This window comes from Garra rufa, chromosome 10 (genome assembly GCF_049309525.1).
Source record: "Garra rufa chromosome 10, GarRuf1.0, whole genome shotgun sequence".
Lineage (NCBI taxonomy): Eukaryota > Metazoa > Chordata > Actinopteri > Cypriniformes > Cyprinidae > Garra > Garra rufa.
The window spans coordinates 17,446,529-17,471,776 of NC_133370.1; the positions used below are offsets into that span (position 1 = coordinate 17,446,529).

Below are 25,248 nucleotides of genomic sequence, written 5' to 3' on the forward strand. Positions count from 1 at the left end.
TGCTCTTGTGTTTGCTTAATTATGCATTTAAACGTTAATGACCAAACCTATCATTATAAATGTTGCTGCACATGGAATATAACGCGGATAACATTTAAAAAATATTTTTTATCAGGTTACACACTGATTATTTATCACTCAAACCCCTTTCTCTACCTGTCCGTTGGTCGTGCATATCCTCCATGTTTGTAGTTTTTTAACACTTTTTATGCGTGTTTGTAGTTCTAATCGAATCCTCGTTCACGGCGCAGTGTGTTGTGGGCAATATTAGCAGTTAAGAGTGTGCATTGATCGTTAAGTAGTAGACCATCCGGGAATCTTTGGAATACTTTTTTAAACATACTACGATTTGGGACATACAATACTATTTAGGACGGACGCAGCTTGTCTGAACGCTAGTTGGTGCTCCAGTATAATCGGTCCGCCGAATCTCATCCAGTGAGAAACGTTCCGCGGTGCAAAACTAAGTGCGATTAAAATGCGTTAAAAAATTTTAACGCGTTATTTTTGTGTAATTAATTAATCTAAATTAACGCGTTAAAGTCCCGGCCCTAATTATAATTGATATTATTATTATTATTATTATTATTATTATTATTATTATTATTAATAACAATAATAGTAATTATATTTTTATTAGTACAGAAATATCATTATTTTATGCTTTACGAAAGTTATTATTATTTATGTTGTTGTTGTTGTTGTTGTTTTATAAATGGTGGTTAATTAATAATAATAACAATATGTATTAATACAAAAATATAATAATAAAAATAAATTATTATTCTTTAAGAAAATGTTATATTTTATTATTACATCATTATATTATTGTTGTTATACAGATTTATATGGTGCTTTTGTTAATATTTTGTTTCAATTTGACATAATAATAATAATAATAATAATAATAATAATTTTTATTATAAAAAATAGGATTATTATATTTATGAAAATGTATTATTATTATTATTATTATTATTATTATTATGTTATTGTTGTTATACAGTTTTATATATAGTGGTTTCTATTTTTAATAATAATAGTAATATAAAAATGGTAATACAAAAAATATAATAAAATTCTAATATTATTATTAATACGCTTTATGAAAATTTTATATTGCTATTATTATTACATTATTATATTATTGTTGTGTTATACAGATTTAGATGGTTCTTTTGTTCGTATTTTTAATTTGGCATTAGCAATATAATAATAATAATAATAATAAATTATGCTTTTTGAAATATTACATTGCTACTATTAATACATTATTATATAATCTTATTTTATATTGTATATTGTATATTTTTGTTGTTCTTGTTATACAGATTCATATAGTGTATTTGTTCATATTTTTTCAGTTTGACATGAGAAATACTAATAATAATAATTATTATTATTATTATTATTATTATTAATAATAATAATAATAATAATAGCTGTTTTTTTTTCTTTTAAGAATGAACAATTTTAAAGATTGTTTTCGTAATTAACTGAATAAATAATCTTTGACGATGTGTATCCTTGGCATTTATTATTTCTAATTAAAAGTCACCCAAAATGAACTTGCTCTCTCTCTTAGTCTAATTTACGCGGTCGTTTTTCACCAAAACAAAGGCATGCACTTTATGTCCTTTCATTTTCTTTGGGCCGATTAGCAAATGAGAGTTTTATTACATGCGTGGCCCCTGCATAGATTAGGGTGACACTAGTCATCATGTCAGAGGTCAGGCTCCTTAATTAATTGGATTCTGACTGCTGTACTGAATCAAACTAATAAAAAGCGGCTCTCAAAAATAGGATCATTATCACCGCAATTTTCTCTCCTGCATTCTCAATTACTGTAATGAATCGTTAACAAATGAGATGTTTCTCCACACCTATCAGAAACGCATCCTGGAATTTAGCACATATCTCAGTTTAATCTCTTCACTTCACTAATAATGACTTTGGCTGGAGTAAATCTTTTTTTAAAATAGCAAGCGCAGGCCTTGGATATCCGCCAGGTCTCCTCCAACAGAGAAAGGAGCCAAGAGAAAGTAGCTTAAAGAAATGAGGGATCAAGAGACGAGGGACGAGCGTTTTGTTTCGCATTCATTCTGGCTATCTGTTATTGCTTGATAATGTAATGACCGTACGGTGCAGCGCTGACGGCTCCTGTGAGCCGGAGCCGTGGGTGTCGCTGATTGCCATTAATCTGAAGAGCCACTCCGCGTGATGAAAGCGTTAGGGAGGCATTTCTCTGTCCGTCTCCATCCTATTAGCACTGTGGCAAACACACCGAATGATTAGAAATCGTCTGATCTTTGAAAAAAAGCCTGTCGTTTATGCTAATCATCCCTGCTGACAGCCACTGCGGGCCAAAACTCTCCCTCAACAAAAATATGGAGCGCCGGAGAGCCTCTCCGTGCATCCCTTTGTCAATTTTTCGAGATTTTGTACAGGCACTGTAGTGTAGCGTTGTTGTAACTCCTCTTTTGTTCTGCGTTGTGTGTGGCATGCATGTTCTAAAGCCCAGAAACAAATCTGATCCCTATTTCGCTCCCTCTTTGACAGTAGTGAACAAAGGGTTCAGAACAAAGTGCTGTCATTTGGTGAATTTCTTCATTACCGAATGTTGACGAGATCATTGGCGTAATTTTCTTTTTTTGTTCATCCATAATAGAGGTCTCTCAAAAGGCATTTACTTTGATACTGACTTCAAACGCGGACACTGCTGTCTAATCTGAAATATACGAAAGCGCTTCGCTTCAGATGTTAACAACGTGTAAATGCAACTTATTATGCTGCAATCTTCAAAATAAAACTTCTTCAGTGTTCTTCGCAGTACCTAAGGTTCAACTCTTCTTATCAAGCATTTTTTTTATTGTACGTTTGAGTTATAGGCTGTATTGATCTTTAGAGATTAAAAAAGTAATTGATGTGAGATTCTAGGTTCTTTAGATCAGCATGCAAGATTCAGCCAAAACATAAAATCCTATTATCATTTACTCAGCCTCATGTCATTCCAAACCTGTATGACTTTCTTTAATCTGTGAAACACAAAAAGAAGAGATTTTGAAAAGTTGTTGTTGTTTTTTTGTCCGTACAATGAAAGTCAGTGGCTTCCAGCTGAAGCATTTTAAATATTGTCAGGTTTGGAAGTAATGAGTAAATAATAGGGATGTAACAATATCAAAATCTCACGATACGATAATATTGTGATGTGAAGGCCACAATACAGTATGTATTGCGATTATTTAAAAAAAAAAAAAAGACAAATATAGTCTTGGGAAAAAATTAAAAGTTTGTACATTTTAAAGTTATTAAGCCATTATTCTATATAATGCACTTTGAGAGTTCAAAACTAACCCATGTTTTTAACTAAGAAAACTTAAGTCTTTAAAGGGGACTCAAACCTCTTTTTAGTTGTGATATACTGTCTCAGTCTAAATTACATTCACACTGGTGTTTTAGAAGTCAAATAAATTAGAATATAATAATAACAATTTATATTATTGTTATTCCTGACAGTAATAGCCAACAATTGCACTGTAAAATAAATGAAAATGAATATTTCATAGGTATATTATTTTTGCTTTACACTACAGTATGGAAATTACAATACTTATATCCTCATTTCTACACTTGAAAAAGATATTTTGAATTTGGACTGCAGTGACATTACCCATTTAAACCGCTAGCTGTCAGCAATTCATACTGCACTTTTAAGCTTTTTTTTGGCGGAAACGAGAGTAGAGCTTTTATTTTTAAGAAGAACTCTAGTTTCACAGCATTTCACTACAAATCTAGTAAAATGCTGTAATCATCTGCCACATGAAGCATAACTGGTGGCTGTTGCATTCCCAATCATCCCATAAACTCACAGCACATGCAATAAACAAGTTTACTACATTTACTGTGAACTGAGCCGTTCTGGGGTGTGGAAAACACAAGACAAGCCATATTGTGCTTTCGGTTTTTGTTCATTTTACAGATACTGTGCCAAAGCATAATGGCCCAAAACACAACTTTAAAGACCTTTTATGTTAGAATATTTTCAAAATCTACACTTTTTGCCTGGAAGACCTATATACTTTCATATCGTCATCAAGTGGTTATCAAGACAGTTTTGCTATCGTTATACCACGATATTGATATTTTGTGTAAACTAAATACCAAGTTCTGTCATGAAACTCTAGATGGCACAAGCTGATGGGTCATTAATGCAAACTGATAATATTCACAGCGTTAAACTACTTGGCACAAACTGATTGCTTCATGTTGCATACGCAGCCAATGAGCTTGCTGCTTTACATTTAAATGGCTGGTTAGTATTTACTAAAGCATTTCGCAGCACACTTTCAGAGTTCCTATTAAAACCCTCTACCTCCCCAGCTCCGCCTGTATAGATCTGCTATAGGTCATTTTATATGCTATTTATGCAGCAGCAGTATGTCTTAAATACTCACAGCAGTGTGTCGGTGTATGTATTGGCAGTAGCAAGTTTCTGTACTTGTTTTGCAGCAGCAATAATCTACAACAACAGCAGTAGCAGTTCAGCACTCTTTAAAGTAAAGGTTCCAAAAGGGTTTTTGCAGTGATACCATTTTTGGTTCCCCAAAGAACCTTTCAGTGAACAGTTCCTAAAATAACCATTTTGAAGAAAAAAATTAAAAATCTAAAGAACCTTTTTTCAACTTCTGCATTTAAAAGGTTCCATGGATGTTCAAGGTTCTTTAAAGAACCATTGACACCAATAAACAACCCTTATTTTATAGTGGAAATGGTTCTTTAGATTTTTGAAAGAACCAAAAATGGTGTGAGAGCTCCCTTTCGGAACCTGTATTTAAGAGAATAAGAAGTTCTTTGTCGAAGTTCTTCTACAGCATCAGGCGTAAAGTTTTAGTTCAAATGAGTATCTTGTATAAGAGTGTTGAATAAGTATTTTTAAGTTGAATAATTCTCTAAAATTGCTAAACCTTTTTAGAATTATAAGCTGCTGACAAGTTTCAGACTTGAAAAGGTCAGTTTGTCTCCTACGCTTCTTTAGTTCTCCTATTAATAAAAAGTAAAATCCACATATCAGCTTGACCGTAGCTGTTTTGTGTCGTCAGCATGGGCGGCTATCTCAAGGTTACATGCTTATTGTCAAATGAAAGGCTAAGGTTGGTCACCTCCCGTTTTAATGCTGTGGAAAACACAGGGTAATCAAACAAGCAATTAAGCATTATGGGAGGAAATAACTTCATGCTGTGCCCTTTGCAGGCTGCTTTCAGGTTTTACAGCTCTTCCCCAGGCCAGACGCGCGTCTAACAGGAAGTCACCATTTAAGACCGCCTGCCATTCATCACTCTGAGATGAGGGGAATGTTTTAAAGGTGGAACGGAGCAGTAGAGAAGGTCAGCTTGGAGGTCAGACATGTCTATTTTGCAAGAAGCCTACGATAAACATCCATGCTCGTTTGAATAAAAGTCAAGGTTAAAAAGGAAGTTTTAATTTCGAGTTTATTATAAGCTAACTGATATTTCAAAGGGTCATCACTTTGACCAAACAGTCACTGATTACTGTTTAGCGAAAGGCTTAGACTCTCTTGCTCCCGTTTCTAAGGCGGTCCACTTTGTGTTTGTAAAATGAGATGCTGGATGAATTAAACCAGATGAGGTGATCGTAATTCAACACACTGCTGGAGCACGAGGGTAAGGGCAGCGGCAGTCATGGGAATATCTGAACCATTTTTTTCACCTAATTGCGAGTCAGTTAAAAACAGTTGGCAAGGACATGTGGCTAGGGAGGCTTTAATGGAGATGAATGGAATGCCAGGAGGACAGAGGAGAACCCTGACCCGTCCGCCTATTTCTGTAGTCCGCTTGTGCCAAACCGTCTAGATCAAATGATCTGAATATCAAGAATAAGCTTGCTTGTCATATGAAATATGTCTCATTATACAGCTTGTTTGTCGTCATTTCTCCAAAGTCTGAATTTCGAGAAGGTTCAGTCAAGGTTGAGAAGTTCCTTTGTGTCTTTCCAGGCTTTGAACTTCCATTAGATTCACATTTCAATTTGAGACTGTTTGGTTTCAAAGCCTCCATATTTACTCAGTTTAAAGGTATCAAACTTTCTTCTGAATGTGTCTCATTGTAAAAAAAACCATCCGTCTGAGCTCACGCCGAGGAGAAAGTTCCTTTCCGTTTGATCACGCCGCCGTCTTTGTCCGACCGGCGTTCTTGATCCTAAAGAAATTCTGTTTTGGGCAGAGCCGTTTTTCACACCGGGCACCTCGCAGAGATGGGAGAATCAAAAAGCGCCTTAGTCAGCGCGGTGCTCGGGGCAGAGGCTGATGGGAATGGGCTCTACAGCTCTAGGGTTCCTGTTACAGCAGATCACTTTCTCCCCAAGTCTCATTTCAATAGCGTTAGTATGCTGCAGCCCAACTGAGCGCTCCGAGCAGAAAGCACACTGTCAGCACAATCATCAGCCCCTGCTCTGACTCAAACCCTCAAAGAGTGTCAAGATGTAGATGTGAAAATATAGCGAGAGAGATGAAGGGAGAGGGGAAACGATGGAGATGGAAGTTCCAAAAAGTGAAAAGGTCAGGACAGAGAGAGGGAAAGAATTAAAATAAGTGAAACGTTGTGCGACATGCATAAAATGGCAAACGTACACTTTCAGTCAAAATTTTTCATGTTTTTCAAACAATTCTCTTTTGCTCACCAAACCTGCATTTATTTGATCCGAAATACAACAAAGGCATTTACTATTTAAAAAGAACTGCTTTCTAATTTAATATATTTTAGAATGTCATTTATTCCTGTGATCAAAGCTCATTTTTCAGCATCATTACTCCAGTCACATGATACTTCAGAAGTCATTGTAATATGCTGATTTGCTGTTCAATAAACTTTTTTTATCAATATTTAAAACAGCTGAAGAAATTTTTTAAATTAATACTTTTATTTAGCAAGGATGCTTTAAATTGATCAAAAGTGATTAAAAAGATTTCTATTTCAGATAAATGCAGTTCTTCTGAACTTTCTATTCATCTAAAAAAAACTGAAAAATATCTACTTAGCTGTTTTCAGCTTCCAATAATAATAAATGTTTCTTGAGCAGCAAATCAGAATAATAGAATGATTTCTGAAGGATCATGATGCTAAAAATTCAGCTTTGAAATCGGAGGAATAAATTACATTTTAAAATATATTTAAATAGAGAACAGTTATTTTAAATAGTAAAAATATAAAAAAATGTACTTTTTTTGCTGTACTTTGGATCAAATACATTCATAACTTGGCTTGGTGAGCAGAAGAGACTTAAAAAAACATTAAAAACCTTACTGTTCAAAAACTTTTGACTGGTAGTGTATTTGATCAAAAATACATTCATTTTGTAAAATATGATTACAGTAACTTTTCTCTTTTAATACATTTTAAAATGTAATTTATTCCTGTGATGGTAAATCTGATTTTTCAGCAGCTTTTACTCCAGTCTTTAGTGTCACATGATCCTATTTGGGGAAAAGTTTGTGCTGCTTAATATTTTTGTGGAAACCATGATTCATATTTTTCCAAATCTTTCATGAGTAAAAGGTTCAAAAGAAAATCATTCACTTGAAATACCTTTTTAACCTTTTGTTACATTACAAATGTTGTTATTGTCACCTTGGTGAATGAAAGTATTAATTTCTTTAAAAAAACTAAAAACAATTTTTTGAACAGTACTGTATATTTAATGATACTATGCAATATAAAATTCTGTCATTATTTAGTTATTTACTCAAGATTGTTTGTTCATAATTATTTTGTTAATTTGTATTTTGTTCGTAAAAAAGGTCACATTTTGAAAATGTTTTCCGTTTAGTGAAAGTGATTAAAGGTTGGGTGCAGTCAAGCTCCAAAATGACCAAAGTAAAAAAAATTGGTCCAGACAAATCATGCATTATATTCCAATTTTTCTCAAGCAATGCAATAGCTTTATATAATAAAAAACAATAAGTGAACAAATCATTCAGACAATTATGTGAACAATCAGTTCAAATGAAATATTAGACTCAGAATGATTAGTTGATGAATCTGATATTCTTCTATTATGAAATCTCATGAAAATGCCATTATGAGCTATGTTGAATGTCAAGAATGACAACTTCTGTCTGTTCATCACACAAAGCTATTGAATGGCTTCAGAAGACTGATTTAAATGGACTGCTTTTATTATACTTTTATGATGCATTTGGCAAAAGAGTGGTCAGGGTATTGTTTAAAAATTAAAATCTTGGAAGAAAGAAAGTCATACAGGTGAATAAATGATGACAGAATTTGCATTTAAGGGGAACTATACTTTATAGAAGCAACGGTATATGGTTTGCAGGACAGAAAGCTGGAAGCCGGCATGAAGAACGGTGCTCATGTGACAGCATATTAGACCGGGAGGGTAAATTGATATGTAAATGAAGTGTGCGACTCCGAGAACGAGGAAATATGAACCTGAAATGTGCTAGACCTTCTTATAGAGCGAGAACAGCTTTTTTTCCTCCCGTCAGCAAAGTACAATAGCAGACCCTGGTGTGCCGAACATCTCATATCTGTCTCCTCTGTGTGGCAGAATGTTCCAGAGAAAGCGAGGGAGAGTGCATTAGGCAGCACAAAGTGATTTGTCCTCATGGTGTTCAGGCCGTACTGAAAGAGCAGAGGCCTTGCTGAACAAAAGCAAGCAGTGCACGCTCATTTATTGGAGGAACACTGGAAGATTGGAGTCGTTCATCAGGGTGTTGCTTGCTGCTTTGTTCTTCAAGGAGAGACATTTTGTCAATATAAGATGCTCTTTTTCGCATTAGATTTCTGAGAGGCCTGTCAGCCATACAGACATACAGTGAGAACAGCTTCATAAGATTTGTGGTCCTCAATATCCGCATACACACTCCATGTAATGGGAATATATGTTAGCTATTGTATATAGAATGTATGTTTTCATTTCAAAGCTGGAATTGATTGCGGAAACGGTTTTGTTGTACAAACTATAGAAAGGTTCAGATTATTTAACCATGACTCTGACATCTATCTATCTATCCATCTAGATCTATCTATCTGTCATCTTTCTGTCGTTATATCATTCTTTCTGTCTGTTATTCATAAGTTTGTTTGTTTGTTTGTACAGTTGTTTGTTTGCTTGTTCGTTCTATCTACAGGTATCTATCTATCTATCTATCTATCTATCTATCTATCTATCTATCTATCTATCTATCGTTTGTTTGTTCGTTCCTTCCTTTGTTCTATCGTTCTATCATTCTCTTTATCTCTTGTTATGCCTATCATTCTATCTGTCGTTCTGTTGTTCTATCTATCCATCTATCTATCTATCTATCTATCTATCTATCTATCTATCTATCTATCTATCTATCTATCTATCTATCTATCTATCTATCTATCTATCTATCTATCTATCTATCGTTATATCATTTTTTCTGTCTGTCATTCATAAGTTTGTTTGTTTGTTCGTTTGTACACTTGTTTGTTTGCTTGTTCGTTCTATCTTTTGCTCTATCTACAGGTATCTATCTACAGGTATCTACCTATCTATGGTTTGTTCGTTCGTTCGTTCGTTCCTTTGTTCTATCGTTCTATCATTCTCTCTATCTCTCGTTATGTCTATCATTCTATCTGTCGTTCTCTCTTGTTCTCTCTTCTATCTATCTATCTATCTATCTATCTATCTATCTATCTATCTATCTATCTATCTATCTATCTATCTATCTATCTATCTATCTATCGCTTGTTTGATCGTTTCTTTGTTCTACAGTTCTATCTATCTATCTATCTATCTATCTATCTATCTATCTATCTATCTATCTATCTATCTATCTATCTATCTATCGTTATATCATTTTTTCTGTCTGTCATTCATAAGTTTGTTTGTTTGTATACTTGTTTGTTTGCTTGTTCGTTCTATCTTTTGCTCTATCTACAGGTATCTACCTATCGTTTGTTCCTTCGTTCGTTCCTTTGTTCTATCGTTCTATCATTCTCTCTATCTCTCGTTATGTCTATCATTCTATCTGTCGTTCTCTCTCGTTCTATCTATCTATCTATCTATCTATCTATCTATCTATCTATCTATCTATCTATCTATCTATCTATCTATCTATCTATCTATCTGTCTATCTATCGTTTGTTTGTTTCTTTGTTCTACAGTTCTATCAGTCCTCTATCGTTCTTTCTGTCTGTCTTTCATAAGTTACTATCATTTTATCCATCGTTCTATCGTATGTATAGTCTATCGTTCATTCGTTTCATCTATCGTTCTATAGTCATATATATCTGTCATTCTATAGTTCTACATTTTGTAGATATTCTATCTATCTATCGTTCTGTCATTCTCTCTCTTATTTTGTCATTCTATCGTTCTATCTCGTTCTGTCTATCATGTATCTTTTGTTCTGTCTATCGTTCTATCATACATTTGTTTGTTTGTTCGTTTGTAGACTTGTTTGTTTGCTTGTTTGTCCTATCATTTGTTCTATCTTTTGTTCTATCATTCTATCCATTGTTCTGTCATATCGTATCTATCAATCTATCATTCTGTTTATCATCTGTCTGTCTATCTATCTGTCTATCTAGCATCTATCGTTCTATCTGTCTATCATTCTATTTATCTATCGTTCATTCTATCATTTGTTCTGTCTTTCTTTTCTTTCTGTCAGTTGTCTGTCTAGCTATTGTGTCTATTGCTGTATCATCCTATCTATCAATCTATCGATCTATCATTCTGTCTATCATTTTGTACATGCTTTTTTCAAAATGCAAAACATGACTAACAATGCCATCTGACGCACTAACAAACTTTCAGAAAGTGAGATGTTAGAGTGCTGCAAATGTAATTGTGCTTTTAAGCAGCTCTATAAATGGATGATGGGATTGGATTCAGCCCTAACAAAACATTAGAAAAACTAATGCAGAATTTTTGTCACAATACACACACACAGTGCTTTGGTGTGCACTTGTGTCACTTTCCTGACAGCATAGCTGAGTGCTGTCATAATAAACAGCTGGTTATATTTGCTGATATTTTCCCATTTGTCAGATTGCATTGAAGAAAGAGCATCAATTTAGAATTTTAATGAATGGTTTGTTTTCTAGTTTTGATGACCTTCAACCATTCATCTTGTTATATGCCACATTTGTCTCTCTTGTTATTTCTTTGTTCTCCTTGACATCAATGACAAGATGAGTCGAGGTTTCCAGTCTCACACACACACACACACATGCGCAGGGGGGATCCATCCGTCCAGCCAATTAGTGGCGTTTACATGATGACAAGCTTGTGTTTGATTCAGCCAAATAAAATCAGCATCAAAGTGAAGTGATGGAGCATGATGAACACTGGCAATCAGCTCCACTATGTGGTGTGTGTGAGTGAGGTACGCTTGCCAAAGACAGAATCATTCTCACTTTTCTCTGCCACGCAATCATAGCTCCAGCCTGCCAACTCGCCATGGCTGGGCTCCTGTGACCCTGGCATGGGCGGCCCCTCTCCTCATCATTACTGCCAAATTAAAAGCCAGAAGCCTCCAGCTCATCTGTCTCCCTGCTGCCGACTCTTATCACGAGCTCGGCCGCTCCCTCGCCGTGCCGAACGGAGAGCACGCTTATTACGGACGCCTTGGAACTCACCCCAAACCAATTATAATCAAAAGATGATTTTAAAATGTACTAGTCCTTGATTGTAATGAGAGAGTTCTACATTTTCTTCTCAGATTAGCTGTCGCGAGTGATTCTTACTTTGAGACAAATTACCGAGGGGAGTTTAGGCACAGGAACTGGGGAAGAGGAGAACCTGAAGAAGGGAAATGTAATTCCCTCATAGCTTCTCTCATTAAAGCGTAATGCTGTTTGCAAGGGAGCATGAAAGATTAGGCAGTTACATGTGGGAAGCTGCAGAGGCTGATTCGGTTCAAGAAGATCTTCAGTCAAGCATCCTCGTGACCTGCTCTAGAGTGCGAAGGTAAAGAAATAGGTTTCTAGCTACACTCAAAAAGGCAGATTTTCAGAAGTTCATTTTGGCATCCTTCCAGTCAGGCTAGTATTGCTCATATCTAATTGAATAGAGAAAGATTTTTATATTGTCTCTGACACATGGCACCAGGGCATGGTCATTTACAAATAATGCTATGCTAAATGGTTTTATTTTGTTTTATTTTATTTTATTTTTATTTTTTTATTTAAAATTTCTTACAGCTAGTATTTATTTATTTGTTTGTATATTTTTTTCAACCTAAGTTCGAATGTTTATTTGCTATTATTTTAATTTTTTTCTTTCTTTCTTTCTTTCTTTCATGGCTCCAGGGCACATTTAAATGCTTTAAACACAAATAATGCTATTTTATTTTTTATTTTGTTTTATTTTAAATGGTTTTAAATTGTTTAAAATTTTATTGTTTTATTTTTTAAATTTAATTTAATTTATTATTTAAATTTTATTTTATCATTCGAATTACTGGCACCTTATTTATTTATTTATTTATTGACTGATTTAATTATTTATTTTGCTGGCAACTTTTTGATTTATTCAAGTTTTTGACAGTTTATTTTATTTTTTTAATTACTGCCATCTTGTTTTTGTTTGTTTATTTATTTGTTTGTTCAACTTTTTGTTAAATGTTTTACGTTTTGATTATTAGCACATTTTATTTATTTATTTATTACTGGGACTGTTTATTTGTTCAATTTTATTTTTCCTATTTTTTTGTAAGTTTATTTAATTATTGTATTTACTGTCATCTTGTTTATCTATTTATGTATTTATTTGTTTGTTTCTTTAACTTTGAATGTTATTTTATTTTTGATTATTGGTACAATTTATTTATTTATTACTGACACCATTTATTTAATTTATTTATTTGTTCATTCTTCAACTTTTTGATTTATTAATTACTGTCACCTTGTTTTTTTAATGTATTTGTTTGTCAATACTTTATGTTGAATGTTATTTTATTGTTTTCGTTATTGGCACTATTTATTTATTGATATATTTTCTGGCACTATTTATTTATTTATTCATTCAATGATTTAACTTTTCGATTTATTTAAAATTTTTAAGGTTTATTTGAATTACCTCAATTTTGTTTATTTATGTATTAGTTTGATTGTGTTATGTTAAGTGTTATTTTATTATTTTGATTACTATTATGTGCACATTTTATTGATTTATTTATTTATTTATTTCCTTCCTTCCTTCCTTCCTTCCTTACTACATCAGTCCCATAACAACTCAACCACCCAACCTCACCTTTACTTTTATTTTTTATGAAATATAAACCTCTTTAGTTCACAATGAAATTTTGAGCTTGAGTTTAGTCTCATATTTGATCTTCCATTGCAGACACAGTCAAAAACAGACTGCATGAAAAGGTGAACTTGTTCTATTGAAATAAGAAACAGCTATTTAATTTCATTAAAATAAAATGCCTTTAGCAGACACGCTTCAAGGTCTTTTATGCGTAAACTGCAACTGCATTTAGTTGACAAATGACTGCGAGGGGGGCTGTTGTTTTGCAGTGATGTTTAAAATGTTGCTAAGCCTCCAGGAGCTTTTATACTGGGTGTGTTGCACTATATTGCTGCAGGCGAAGGCAGACGGTTTCTGAATCGTACCCACGGAGACCCAGAACACCAGTGGGTATTTTTAGACATTCCAACGGGCCCTCGGAGACTACCTCACAGATGTGCTAGTACTCTCAACACACACACACTCATACACATGCAAAGACTAACTTTTATCAGGGCATACACTTCCCCAAACTCCAATTTGAACATTTTTATTCATGTTTTAGGTGGCATACTCATTCAAACGTGTTCAGACTCAATTAAGGCTGCATATATGAAGGGGGAAACAGTGATTGATGTTACAGCTGAGTCTAATATATGAAGGCAACTTCATGTCTTCAGCAGCATGGAAATATTTATAATCTTTTCCTTACGCTCATACAGTCCTGAACGGCAATTTTATAGCTGGTTTATAAAAATATACATTTTTATAGGTGATGATTTTATCTTTCTTTTTTTATGTGTTTCAGACACTGTGGCTACATTAAAGCGAAGCAAGATCCAGATGAAGAAAAAATGCAGTTTCAGAACGGGAGAGGTACGGTGGCCAAAATAGCACACAAACACACACACAAAACACTCATACATAATGGATAGTCAAAACAAACGGTTGTTTTTAGAGGTAACATAAATGTAAAAGGTCTCTCTTCCAGTCTGAGCGGTGAGAGTGCGATATAAATCAAAAAGCCTCATGCTGAACCTCACCATAGAGTTTATCTTTTCCAACTTTTTTAGGAGGCCGTTTGAGTTTATGGTGCAGTCGTGTCTTGGCATTCATTTGGACTGAAAATCCCTGTGTGAAAATCATATGTGGTCTTTTTTTCTTTCTTATTGCAGTGAAACTGCCAGGAAGCAGGACGTACATTCACCCCCACACTTACGAGGACCCGAATCAAGCCGTCCGAGACTTTGCCAAGGAAATCGATGCCTCCAATATACGTATAGAGAGAGTTATAGGTGCAGGTGAGAGACTTATTCTTCTATATATCAAACAGTGAATATAAAACGAAAGTGAAATAATATTGAATTACAAACATGCATTATGCAAATCGTGTCAGTGTAGCTGCTCAAATATTGAGGTTTGTTCATAAAACCATTCTCTTTACGTCAAGGTTTCTATTTGAGTCCTAATTATGGAACATTTGCAGACTGTAATCCTCACACACAAAGCTGTTGTTTGAAATACTGAGCCGTTAATACCGCATATCTCTGAGTCTGAACTTGGCTTTGAAATCTCATTTTCCTCACCGTATGCTTTCTCTGTCCGTGAGTGTCTGCTTCTCCATTTTTCAGACTTTTTTGCGTTTTATCCTAGTCTCATTTTCTGTTTCTCTTCATCTGGCTGCAATAGTGTGCAATAGAGTTCTTTAGGGCTTTGGGAGCTCTGAATTAAACGATGCCATGGAGAAATCTTGTTAGATTCTTTGTCTGAGAACAGGACACATGTTTAAGTCAGACGTGTTAAATCAAAATATTATAAAATATTATTGGAATTTAAAATAACAGTTTTCTGTTTTAATATACTTTAAAATATAACTTATTTTTGTGAAGCAAAGCTGAATTTTTAGCATCATTACTCCAGTCTTTAATGGAGTTTTCTTTCAGAAATCATTGTAATATGCTAATTTATTATTAATGTTGGAAACAGTTGCTGCTTAAGATTTCTTTTTAAACCTGTGATACTTTTTTTTTTAGAATTCTTTGATGAATAAAAAGTTACAAAAAAGAACAGTGTTTATTCAAAATACAAATCTTTTCTAACAATGTAAGTTTTTATCATCCTTTTCTGTCAGTTTAACACATCCTTGCTAAATATTTAGAAAAAGAAAAAAACTGACCCCAAACCTTGAACCGTAGTGTAAACTGTTACAAAAGACTTATATTTTAAATAACTGCTGTTCTTTTTAATATTTTATTCAGCAAAGAGTCCTGGAAAAAGTATCACAGTTTCCCCCAAAAAATGTTAAGCAGCACAACTGTTTCTAAATTGATAACAAATCAGCATATTAGAATGATTTCTGAAGGGTCATGTGACACTGAAGACTGGAGTAATGATGCTAAAAATTCAGCTTTGCATCACAAAAATAAATTATTTGTAAAAGTAAATTAAAAAAGGAAAAGGCTATTTTAAACTGCAATAATATTTCACAACATTACTGTTTTTGTTCTCTATTTAATCAAATAAATGCAGCCTTGATGAGCAAAAAACCCTCTTTTAAAAACCTTGAAAATCTCCCTGGTAATTACAGTAGTTTTCTACAAACTCTATTTCCATTTCTATTTTTGTCAACAAATATCTAGACAACCTTTTATTGTGTATTTGTATAATTTATGTTCTTATCCCATTGGCAAAATGCTTTTTTGTCAATAATAATAAACCTCACTAAATTGTGTATTTATGATATTTATGAAACAATTCCAATGTGGTCAGAAAATGAACTAAAATAAAGAAACAATAATGTCTTAATAATAATGTCTGCAATATCTTATGTAGAAAATATGTCTAATTTTATGGATTTTTATATAGTAATATAAATATGAATGAGTTATACAGTAAAAGCTGGATAATGAACATTACTGCAAAATTAACCACCGTTTTAACGAAAGAAAGACAGCTCAGAATTTTTTTCCATAAACATCTTAAGCCATAAGCAGCATTTTTTTTCCCTCAGAAGACATGCTTTGCTAAACTATAAATTATATACACTAAAATTAGTACAGTCAGTGTCCACTAAAGTTGATTTACGCATACTTTATCTGCCGTAGTCTGATGCTGATGTGCTGGTGATAGCTGTGTGTTGCTTCCTAGGTGAGTTTGGTGAGGTTTGCAGTGGCCGTCTGAAGCTCCCTAGCAAGAGAGAAATCTATGTGGCCATCAAAAGTCTAAAAGCAGGATACTCTGAAAAGCAGAGGCGAGACTTCCTGAGCGAGGCCAGCATCATGGGCCAATTCGACCACCCCAACATCATCAGACTGGAGGGAGTCGTAACCAGATGTAAGTGACTGACACATACTCTCGTCTTCACCTTCACCCAATGGCTTTTAAAAGACAGATTGAAAAGTTTAAGTAAGTAAACATACGCCGCATTGTAAGCACTGAGGGAAAAATAAGCTGTTCTCAATAGTGCTTTCAGAAATCATTTGCGGGGATTCAATTGCACAGTTGAGTTCTTGGCTCGGTACAATTTTTATACAACGTGGTTGAATAGGGCAAGTGTGACAATATATGATTATTGTGACTACACCAACAACCCTTTTCCGCCACAGCGGTCACAAAGTGTTTTCATGGCGTCGTGATTAAGAGCCAGATGGAGGTGTGCTGTACTCACTGACGTGCTCAGCCTTGGGGAGGACAGAAACAGAGCTCGACTGTTCCACCTGAATGGCTCTGTTCAGTTGGAGCCGACCACACAAGAGGATTGGAAGACAAAGACTCGCTACAGCAGATGTATTGCAGAGCAAGCCTATTCTTACTTTTAACACGACTAAACATATTATATCTAGAATTAAAGGGATAGTTCACCCGGAAATGCCCATTCTGTCATTATTACTCACCTTCATATTGTTCCAAACCCATAAGAGCTCTCAGATTTCATCACAATTATCTTAACTTGTGTTCTGAAGATGAACAAAGGTCTTACAGATTCGGAAAGACATGAGTGTGAGTAATTAATGGCAGAATCAGCATTTTTGGGTAAACTATCCCTTTAACATTTCAATTGGAAATGCTTAGCGAGTTGGAAACTTTTTATTAGGGAATGTTGTGCGAACGTAAACCTAAGTACATCAATACAGAACCGTCTAGCAATTAAATGGCTATAAACCACCTAAAAAATCCTATCAAACATATAAGAACTTGCCAAAAACCACTTAGAACACCACGGCATTGCAGTAGCAACAATGATGTGTGGAAAAGAATCAGATTTTCTTTAGATAGTCTAATATATAAGTGGAATTTGATTAAAAGGTGTAAAAGACAACCATTATAAGTCTTTAAATGAATATTAAAATTGGTGCCAGTTTGTCCCCCACTGTTTATGCTAATAGACAATACAGGTGACTTTTTGAGAAGAGTTCTGCTATTGCTTTTCTAAACAACTTGAATTATGATTTTGACATTGTAGATGATTTTTTTCCCTTTTTTAGAACCATCTAGCAATTAAATGGCTAGAAACCACCTAAAAATCCTATCAAACATATAAGAACTTGCCAAAAAACAACTCGGAGCCCCAACGCATTGCAGTAGCGACAAAGGTGTGTGGAAAAGAATCAGATTTTCTTTAGATAGTCTAATTTTTAAGTAGAATTTGATAAAAAGGTGTAAAAGACAACCATTATAAGTCTTTAGCAAAGTTTTACAACAGCCTAGTGTAGGTATAATTAGTATTTTACACATGCCCTGGTCAAAAAATCCTAAAGGATTCCAATAAGAAAACTGTACAGGATTTTAATTAGAAATTCTTATATATTATATTTTGGAACCATTCCTATGAGATTCCTATTAGACTTTTCCTTGGTACAAAGGTTTTTTTTTTTATCCTGTTCATTTTCTTTCCAGCAGCTTGTTTACTGAGATAATGGAGGAATTTAAATTGGATGCCAATGGATCCCAATTTAAAAAAAAAAAACCTCATAGGAATCTCAAGTCTTATAAGAATCTCATTGGAATGTTTCCAAATTGTGATAGAAATTCTAAAACTTATTGTAATCGTTTAGGATTTTTTTGACAGCAACATGAACATGCAAATAAAAGTAAAAATGTTATGCTAATCTTTAAATAATGTTCTGCTCAGATTAAGTAAACTAGAGCTTTTAACATTTTTACAAGCAAAATGAAATGTTTTGAAACTTTTAGGACATGTATTTGTTTTCCTTTTATCGCTTGTTTCTGCAATCTTCGACTGCCGTTTTGCACTTATATGTTTGTGGCCTGATGGCGTTGTCTAAATTGGATCTTAATCGCATACAGAGATAGACTTACACAGTGTTATGTGTGTTAGAAACCTTTCAGAGTCTCATTATCTCATCGGTAATGGGGGAGAGCTTATCGGAGAACTTCAGCTTTCAGCAGATGCCAAACAAAAAAGCCTTTCTTGTGAGCGTCATTATGACTGAACAAACGTCTGCGGCTTCGCACTACCTATAGAGCACAACAATGAAAGTCTGCATATTTATGACGGCATGAATATTAATAATTTAAATAGTTAATTGGATGTGTTTTAAGTGTCATAAATATTCAGCAGCGCACATATGAACAGCGACGTCTCGACATTTCTTATTCATTTTTCGCTCTGTTCTCTCTAATGCGGAATGCTAATTTTGACCTTTTGTTAGCATTGGTTTGTGCAGTTTACAGAACTATTTTCTCCGTAAATCGAGTTTGCTTTTCATTTTGAAAAGGCAGACGCTGCCTAATTGCCTGTCCTCCAGTTATAAGTGGTGTATTTATGTTCTGAGCAAATATCAGGGGCTCGGGGTTAAAGCTCAGTTCAGTATCTCTCGGAGCACGCCGACTCTTTGGAAGAACAAAGTAGCGGTTTAAGTGAGAGTAATGCATTCAACATTGGGCTGCACTCTGACCTCTGTCTTCGTGGAATAGACCAGTCCTCTGTTGGAATCTAAAATAAGCCCGCTTTTGACAGGGTAAAAGAAAGTTTAGGGGAAGATGGAGAGAGGAAATATTTGACATTCTTAAGGGAAAAAAACTTGAGGGGTTGTAAGTGTACAATTCTGCTCCAGGGTAATTATAGTTACTAAAACTAAAACTGAAATTACAAGCAATAAAAAAAGACTTACTTAAACAATCCTTAAGTAAAATAAAAATGTATTTCGGGGAGTTTCCATTTAGTTTAACTTGATGTACTAAAATAACTAAAATTAATAAAATATATATACAGTTGAAGTCAAAAGTTTACATGCACCTTTTTACCAAAATAAGAGAGATCATACAAAATGAATGTTATTTTTTTATTTAGTACTGACCTGAATAAGATATATAATGCATAAAAGATGTTTACATATAGTCCACAAGAGAAAATAATAGTTGAATTTATAAAAATGACAGTGTTTAAAAGTTTACAGTACATACATTTGATTCTAAATACTGTGTTGTACAATCATTGTTGGAAAGGGTTGAAATACACAAAAATGCTAAAAAACTAAAGAATTTGTGGGACTTGAAGCTGTTTATGACAAACAAGGGGCATCATAAACAACTATCACTAAAAAAAACAGCTCTGGATCATTCAGGTAGCAACACAGTATTAAGAATCAAGTGTATGTAAACTTTTGAACAGGGTCATTTTTATAAATTCAACTATTATTTTCTCTTGTGAACTATACTTATGCACATATATTTTATGTGCAATGTCTTATTCAGGTCAGTACTAAATAAAAAATAACATGCATTTTGTATGATTCCTCTTATTTTGGTAAAACAATTAACATTTTGCAGATTCTGCAAGGTGCATGTAAACTTTTGACTTCGACTGTACATATAGGGGACAAAACTAAACTGGTAGAAATTACAAAAACACAAAACAAAATTGCTAAAACTTTATCTAAAATTACAATGAGAATCGGAAAAAAAAATGGTTTTTAGAATTTGCAAGATGCTTGTCATTTAATAAATACATATAAAACTAAATTTACACAAGTTGTGATTTATATTTATCATGTGGAATATGCTTATCTTTAATAATATTTTTAATCTTATGTTTAAGCTCTTATGTTTAAGATTATATTTCTCTTATGCGCTAGACATCTTACAGATTCTGAAAGGGGAAAGTGATAGTCATGCCACTGTCCATATGGCTGCATGTATTCTGGCCTTGGGGGTTGTGAATAGTCGCACGTATAACAGCGGAGAGAGGCAATTTCACAGATCACTACCCAGCAGGTCAGTGGCTGCAGGGCTGAGGAGAGGGCAAGGGAACAGCAGGGACAGCTCTCTAACCTTTCACTCCAAACAGTTATTCAAAACATCCATTTCTAACAGCTCCCAGCATTAAAATCCTCCCTCACTCCAGCACCAAAAAACAATCTTTGAGATAGTTAGGATTGGGGATAGTTCACCCAAAAATGAAAATGCTGTTGTTAATTACTGTTGTTCCAAGCTCGTAAGACCTTAAGTCATCTTCAGAACAATGCACGTCGAAGACTGACAAGGGAAATCAAGAGAGGAAACTGTTGGAAAAAGTTATTTGTGTTTTCTTTGTGCGCAAAAAGTATTATTGCTTTTTTATAAAATTAAGGTTGAACCACTGATGTCACATGGACTATTTTAACAATGTCCTTACTACCTTTCTGGGCCTTGAACGAGTTAGTTGCGTTGCTGTCTGTGCAGGTTCAGAAAGCTCTTGTATTTCATCAAAAATATCTTAATTTGTCTTCTGAAGATGAACAAAAGTCTTACAGGTTTGAAATGACATAAGGGTGAGTAACTAATGACAGAATTTTCATTTTTGAAAATTCTGGTATGTCTCTGTCTATTATTGTATCTTTGATTAGCTAAAAGTGTCTAATTAATAAACAGTCATTTAAAAAAAAAAAAGATTCTTTTAGATGATTTAGTCAAACCGATTTGCAAAGTGTTGGTAAATTACTTGGTATTTAAAGGAAGTAAAGTTGCCTTACTTTAGCAAAGGAAAAACAGTCTCCTCTTGGTTTATATTGAAATCCTCCGTCATTTTCCTTTATAAATCCTTGTTTTGAACTTCTAATTTGTGACTGGAGCTGCTTCTGGGTGAGACCAGTTGGCGGAAGCTAAATTAAAGTGATTATTACGTTTTTAATATGGATATTTTTCTTATAAAAACACAATGATTCTCTACAGGAGGCCTTTATTAACCCCCCAGAGCCGTGTGAGGCACTTTTTATTATGGATGGATGCACTTTATTGGACTTGTTTTGAACTCATGAAGTGAAACACCTGCCTATGCCATTATAAAATTTGGAAGTGCCAGTAATTTTTAATTTAACTCTGATTGGATTTGTCAGAAAGAAGGAAGTCATGTACACCTAGGATGCCTGAAGGGTGAGTGAATCATGGGCTAATTTTCATTTTTGGGTGAACTAACCCTTTAACATAACAGGCTTCCAGTAGTTATGCAAAAAGTGGATATCAGTGAATGTTAAAAACTGTAAATATCAGTGAATTTGCAGGGAAGAATGGACTTAGCTTTAATATATTTATTGTGAGTGCAGTCTTTATAAACTCATTTTAAAACATTATTAAAATATCCAGCAGCTCAAACACTTGCAAAAGTAATGGAAAAATCATAGAAATCCATTTGTAAGCCTTGGCACCGTTTTGTGATAAACAGTGATAAACATTTCATACACAAACAATGAAATTTAAAATGCTGCTGAAAACACTTTTGAATAATCACTCAGATGAGTTTATAAATCAAGTCTTAACAGGTTCTTTGAATAAACCAACTTACCAAAATGAATCCTTCAGGTCTCATTTTAGTCATGTACACAAAGGAGCCTTTGTAAATGTAGTTTTTATTGTGTTTTTCCTTTACACGCATGGCCTCGGCGATCAACAAATCCAAAACAGAGCTCCAATCAGCAGTGCTTTATCAGAATAATGTTCCAACACCTCCCTCACGCTGTGATTGCTTCCATTGTTATGTAGATGGTGAGTCTGGTGCGACTAAAAAAAAGCTTTGGAAATAGCCCTTTTAATTGCTATCTCGTCATTTGTCAGAAAAGTTCTGATCTCTCCGTATCTCTCATTTCCTCCTTTATGTGCCAACAATCGCCTAATCTGGAAGCATTCAATTTGGAGGAGGCTATCATCTCCTCTCATCGCGCTCTTTCCACCGCAAAGGATTTTCCTCTTAACGAAGTGGCTGCTATTTCGAGAAAGCATTCATTAAAACCGCCGCTTCTTTGTTTAGAGGACAATGAAAGTTTAAAGTCTTGCGGAGACTCTTGTGTTATATTATGCTAACTCTTGTGGTAGATTTAGGGTTGCGACGTACCAGGTCTCTTGCCAACAGCGAGGACTTGGAAAGCAACTCGGTGCTAAGTACATCATGTGTCATTAAGCTGAAGCACCATTTGGGAAATCAATAAGATTGTAAAGTTGAAGAACTGCTCCTTTTGTTCTTTTGTTCATAATCGTACGCAAAGTGGACCATCAGGGCATCAACCTGGTCAATATCTCTTTAATCCTATAAGTTAGTTCATTGTATATCAAAGCTGAATATATTGAGATATGAGTTCTGCTGTTACCACAGTAACCACTGCCGAAATAAACCGCTTTAACGCGGGGTGTAAAATCAATACTCTATTTGCAATAGGGGTTCTCGCTCTGTGGATGAGCCTGTATTGAGAATGGGCCAATCTGCTTGCCTGATTTGAGCTTGTTAAGGGGGTGTCACTGCTAGGGTCCTGATGGGACGACTACAGGCCGAACGTAAAGCCTCTGGTGTGCCGCTTTACACACAAACATGTGTTTATACGCACACACTCAAGCTGGTGCGCTTCCCTCCCCATATGCAATTACCCAATCCGCCTCGTATCTCATGTCTCAAAGCATTTTTTATCACGTACTTGCACTCTAAATGTCAAATCACCTGCAACAAAGGTCTGTTTCCTTTAATGATTATCCTACAATACCGGTTAGAACTAAATCGCAGGGGTGTTGCATTACACAGATGAGGTGTTATGTGATATTGATTACTTGAGTTTGTTGCAGGTATTCATTTTTTTCCCGAACGTGCGATGCAAACATGTAGGTCAGAGGGACTCCGCTGGGAATAGATTTATCCAGCGATTTTCCCCGGTAAGTACGTATAGAGTTCAAGAGATTCTGTGCAAAATGCCTCTGACAGCAGCGTGCTGTGACAGCTTTATTTAAGTGGATATGGTTTTTAAGTCTCTGTCCTAGATATTACAACACAAGCAGACCTGGATCCATGCTGTTATTTTCACCAGAGACAATGACAGCTTAATCTTTATTTCTGTACTTTTATAGTCGCATTTACATTTTACATTTACGCATTTATCAGACACTTTTACCCAGTGCAAAACAATGCAACAGTGTAAACGATTCATTATTTTTGGTGCTTACGGAGTTGTGTTTTTAGACAGTTTAATGGAGTTAAAAATATTTAACACAGTTAATGCAGGGGCGAGACTAAGATTGGCCACCCCACTCACAACTGCTGCTTCTGTCTCTTCTTTTCTTGACAAGAAGTGCATTTATTTAGTTGCAGAACATCTTTATGACTGCATCAGACAGGAGACTTTTCAGACTCGCACTTCAGTCGAACAAGAGCCGGAAAGCTTCAGTAGAATAACAATAATCTGCGGTCAGATGAGGTGTTGTCAAGCCACAAGTCAGTAAAAATGAATTTACCTGTCCTGTCAGCTGTTATACTGTGCTCATAGCTTGCACTTCTGTAATTGCATGCATTATATTCATACTAAAGCGTGAATGAAACAGCATGCGTGTCAGATCCACGTCACGTTCAGCAGTGGCAGCTCTTAAAGTAATAGCAGTCAAATAACTAATGTATATTAATCAAAGAACAAAAGAAAAAAGAGTAAATCAGTAACTTTTGTAGCTTTTAGGATTCATCTGTATTTAATTTAGTATTTAGTGTTTGATAACTTTATTCAATTTCTGTATATGTCCTACTTGCTAAAGTGCAATAATGGGTTTATGTGAAGTTTAAAGTATTTTAAGTTCATTTAAATTCAAAGTTGTTATTTTTTTAAAGTCTAATAAATGTTACAGTTGATAGTTCTCAATTATACTGTAATGTTGAATGGCTACAGTCAGTGGTTAAATATTAGGGGAAAATCTAAACAATTTTATTGTTAATTTTTTATTTGTTATTTTTAGCTATTTTTTGGGTGGGTACGTTTTTTATGTTTTTGAAAGAAGTCAGAGAAGTGATTCACACAAAGGCTGCATTTATGTGATAAAAAAATACAGTAATATTATAAAATATTATTGCACATAAAAAAAAATACTAATTATATATATATATATATATATATATATATATATATATATATATATATATATATATATATAATATATATATATATATATATATATATATATATATATATATATATATATATATATATATATTATATATATATATATATATATATATATATATTATATATATATATATATATAATATATATATATATAATATATATATATATATATATATATATATATATATATATATATATATATATATATATATATATATATATAATATATATATATATATATATATATATATATATATATATATATATATATATATATATATATATATATATATATATATATATATATATATATATATATATATATATATATATATATAATATATATATTATATATATATATATATATATATATATATATATATATATATATATATATATATATATATATATATATATATAATATATATATATATATATATATATATATATATATATATATATATATATATATATATATATATATATATATATATATATATATATATATATATATATATATATATATATATATATATATATATATATATATATATATATATATATATATATATATATATATATATATATATATATATATATATATATATATATATATATATATATATATATATATATATAT

General features: G+C 33.4%; 1 protein-coding gene across 1 annotated transcript in view; it reads left to right on the forward strand.

Annotated features, from left to right (window-relative positions):
* The window catches only part of epha4b (eph receptor A4b), a 171,638-nt gene that overhangs the window by 106,942 nt on the left and 39,448 nt on the right, over nt 1–25,248 (forward strand). The window contains exons 9-11 of the mRNA XM_073849306.1: nt 14,051–14,118; nt 14,418–14,543; nt 16,390–16,575. Of these exons, the coding sequence (XP_073705407.1) occupies nt 14,051–14,118; nt 14,418–14,543; nt 16,390–16,575 (380 nt within the window). The remainder of the gene's footprint in view (nt 1–14,050; nt 14,119–14,417; nt 14,544–16,389; nt 16,576–25,248) is intronic.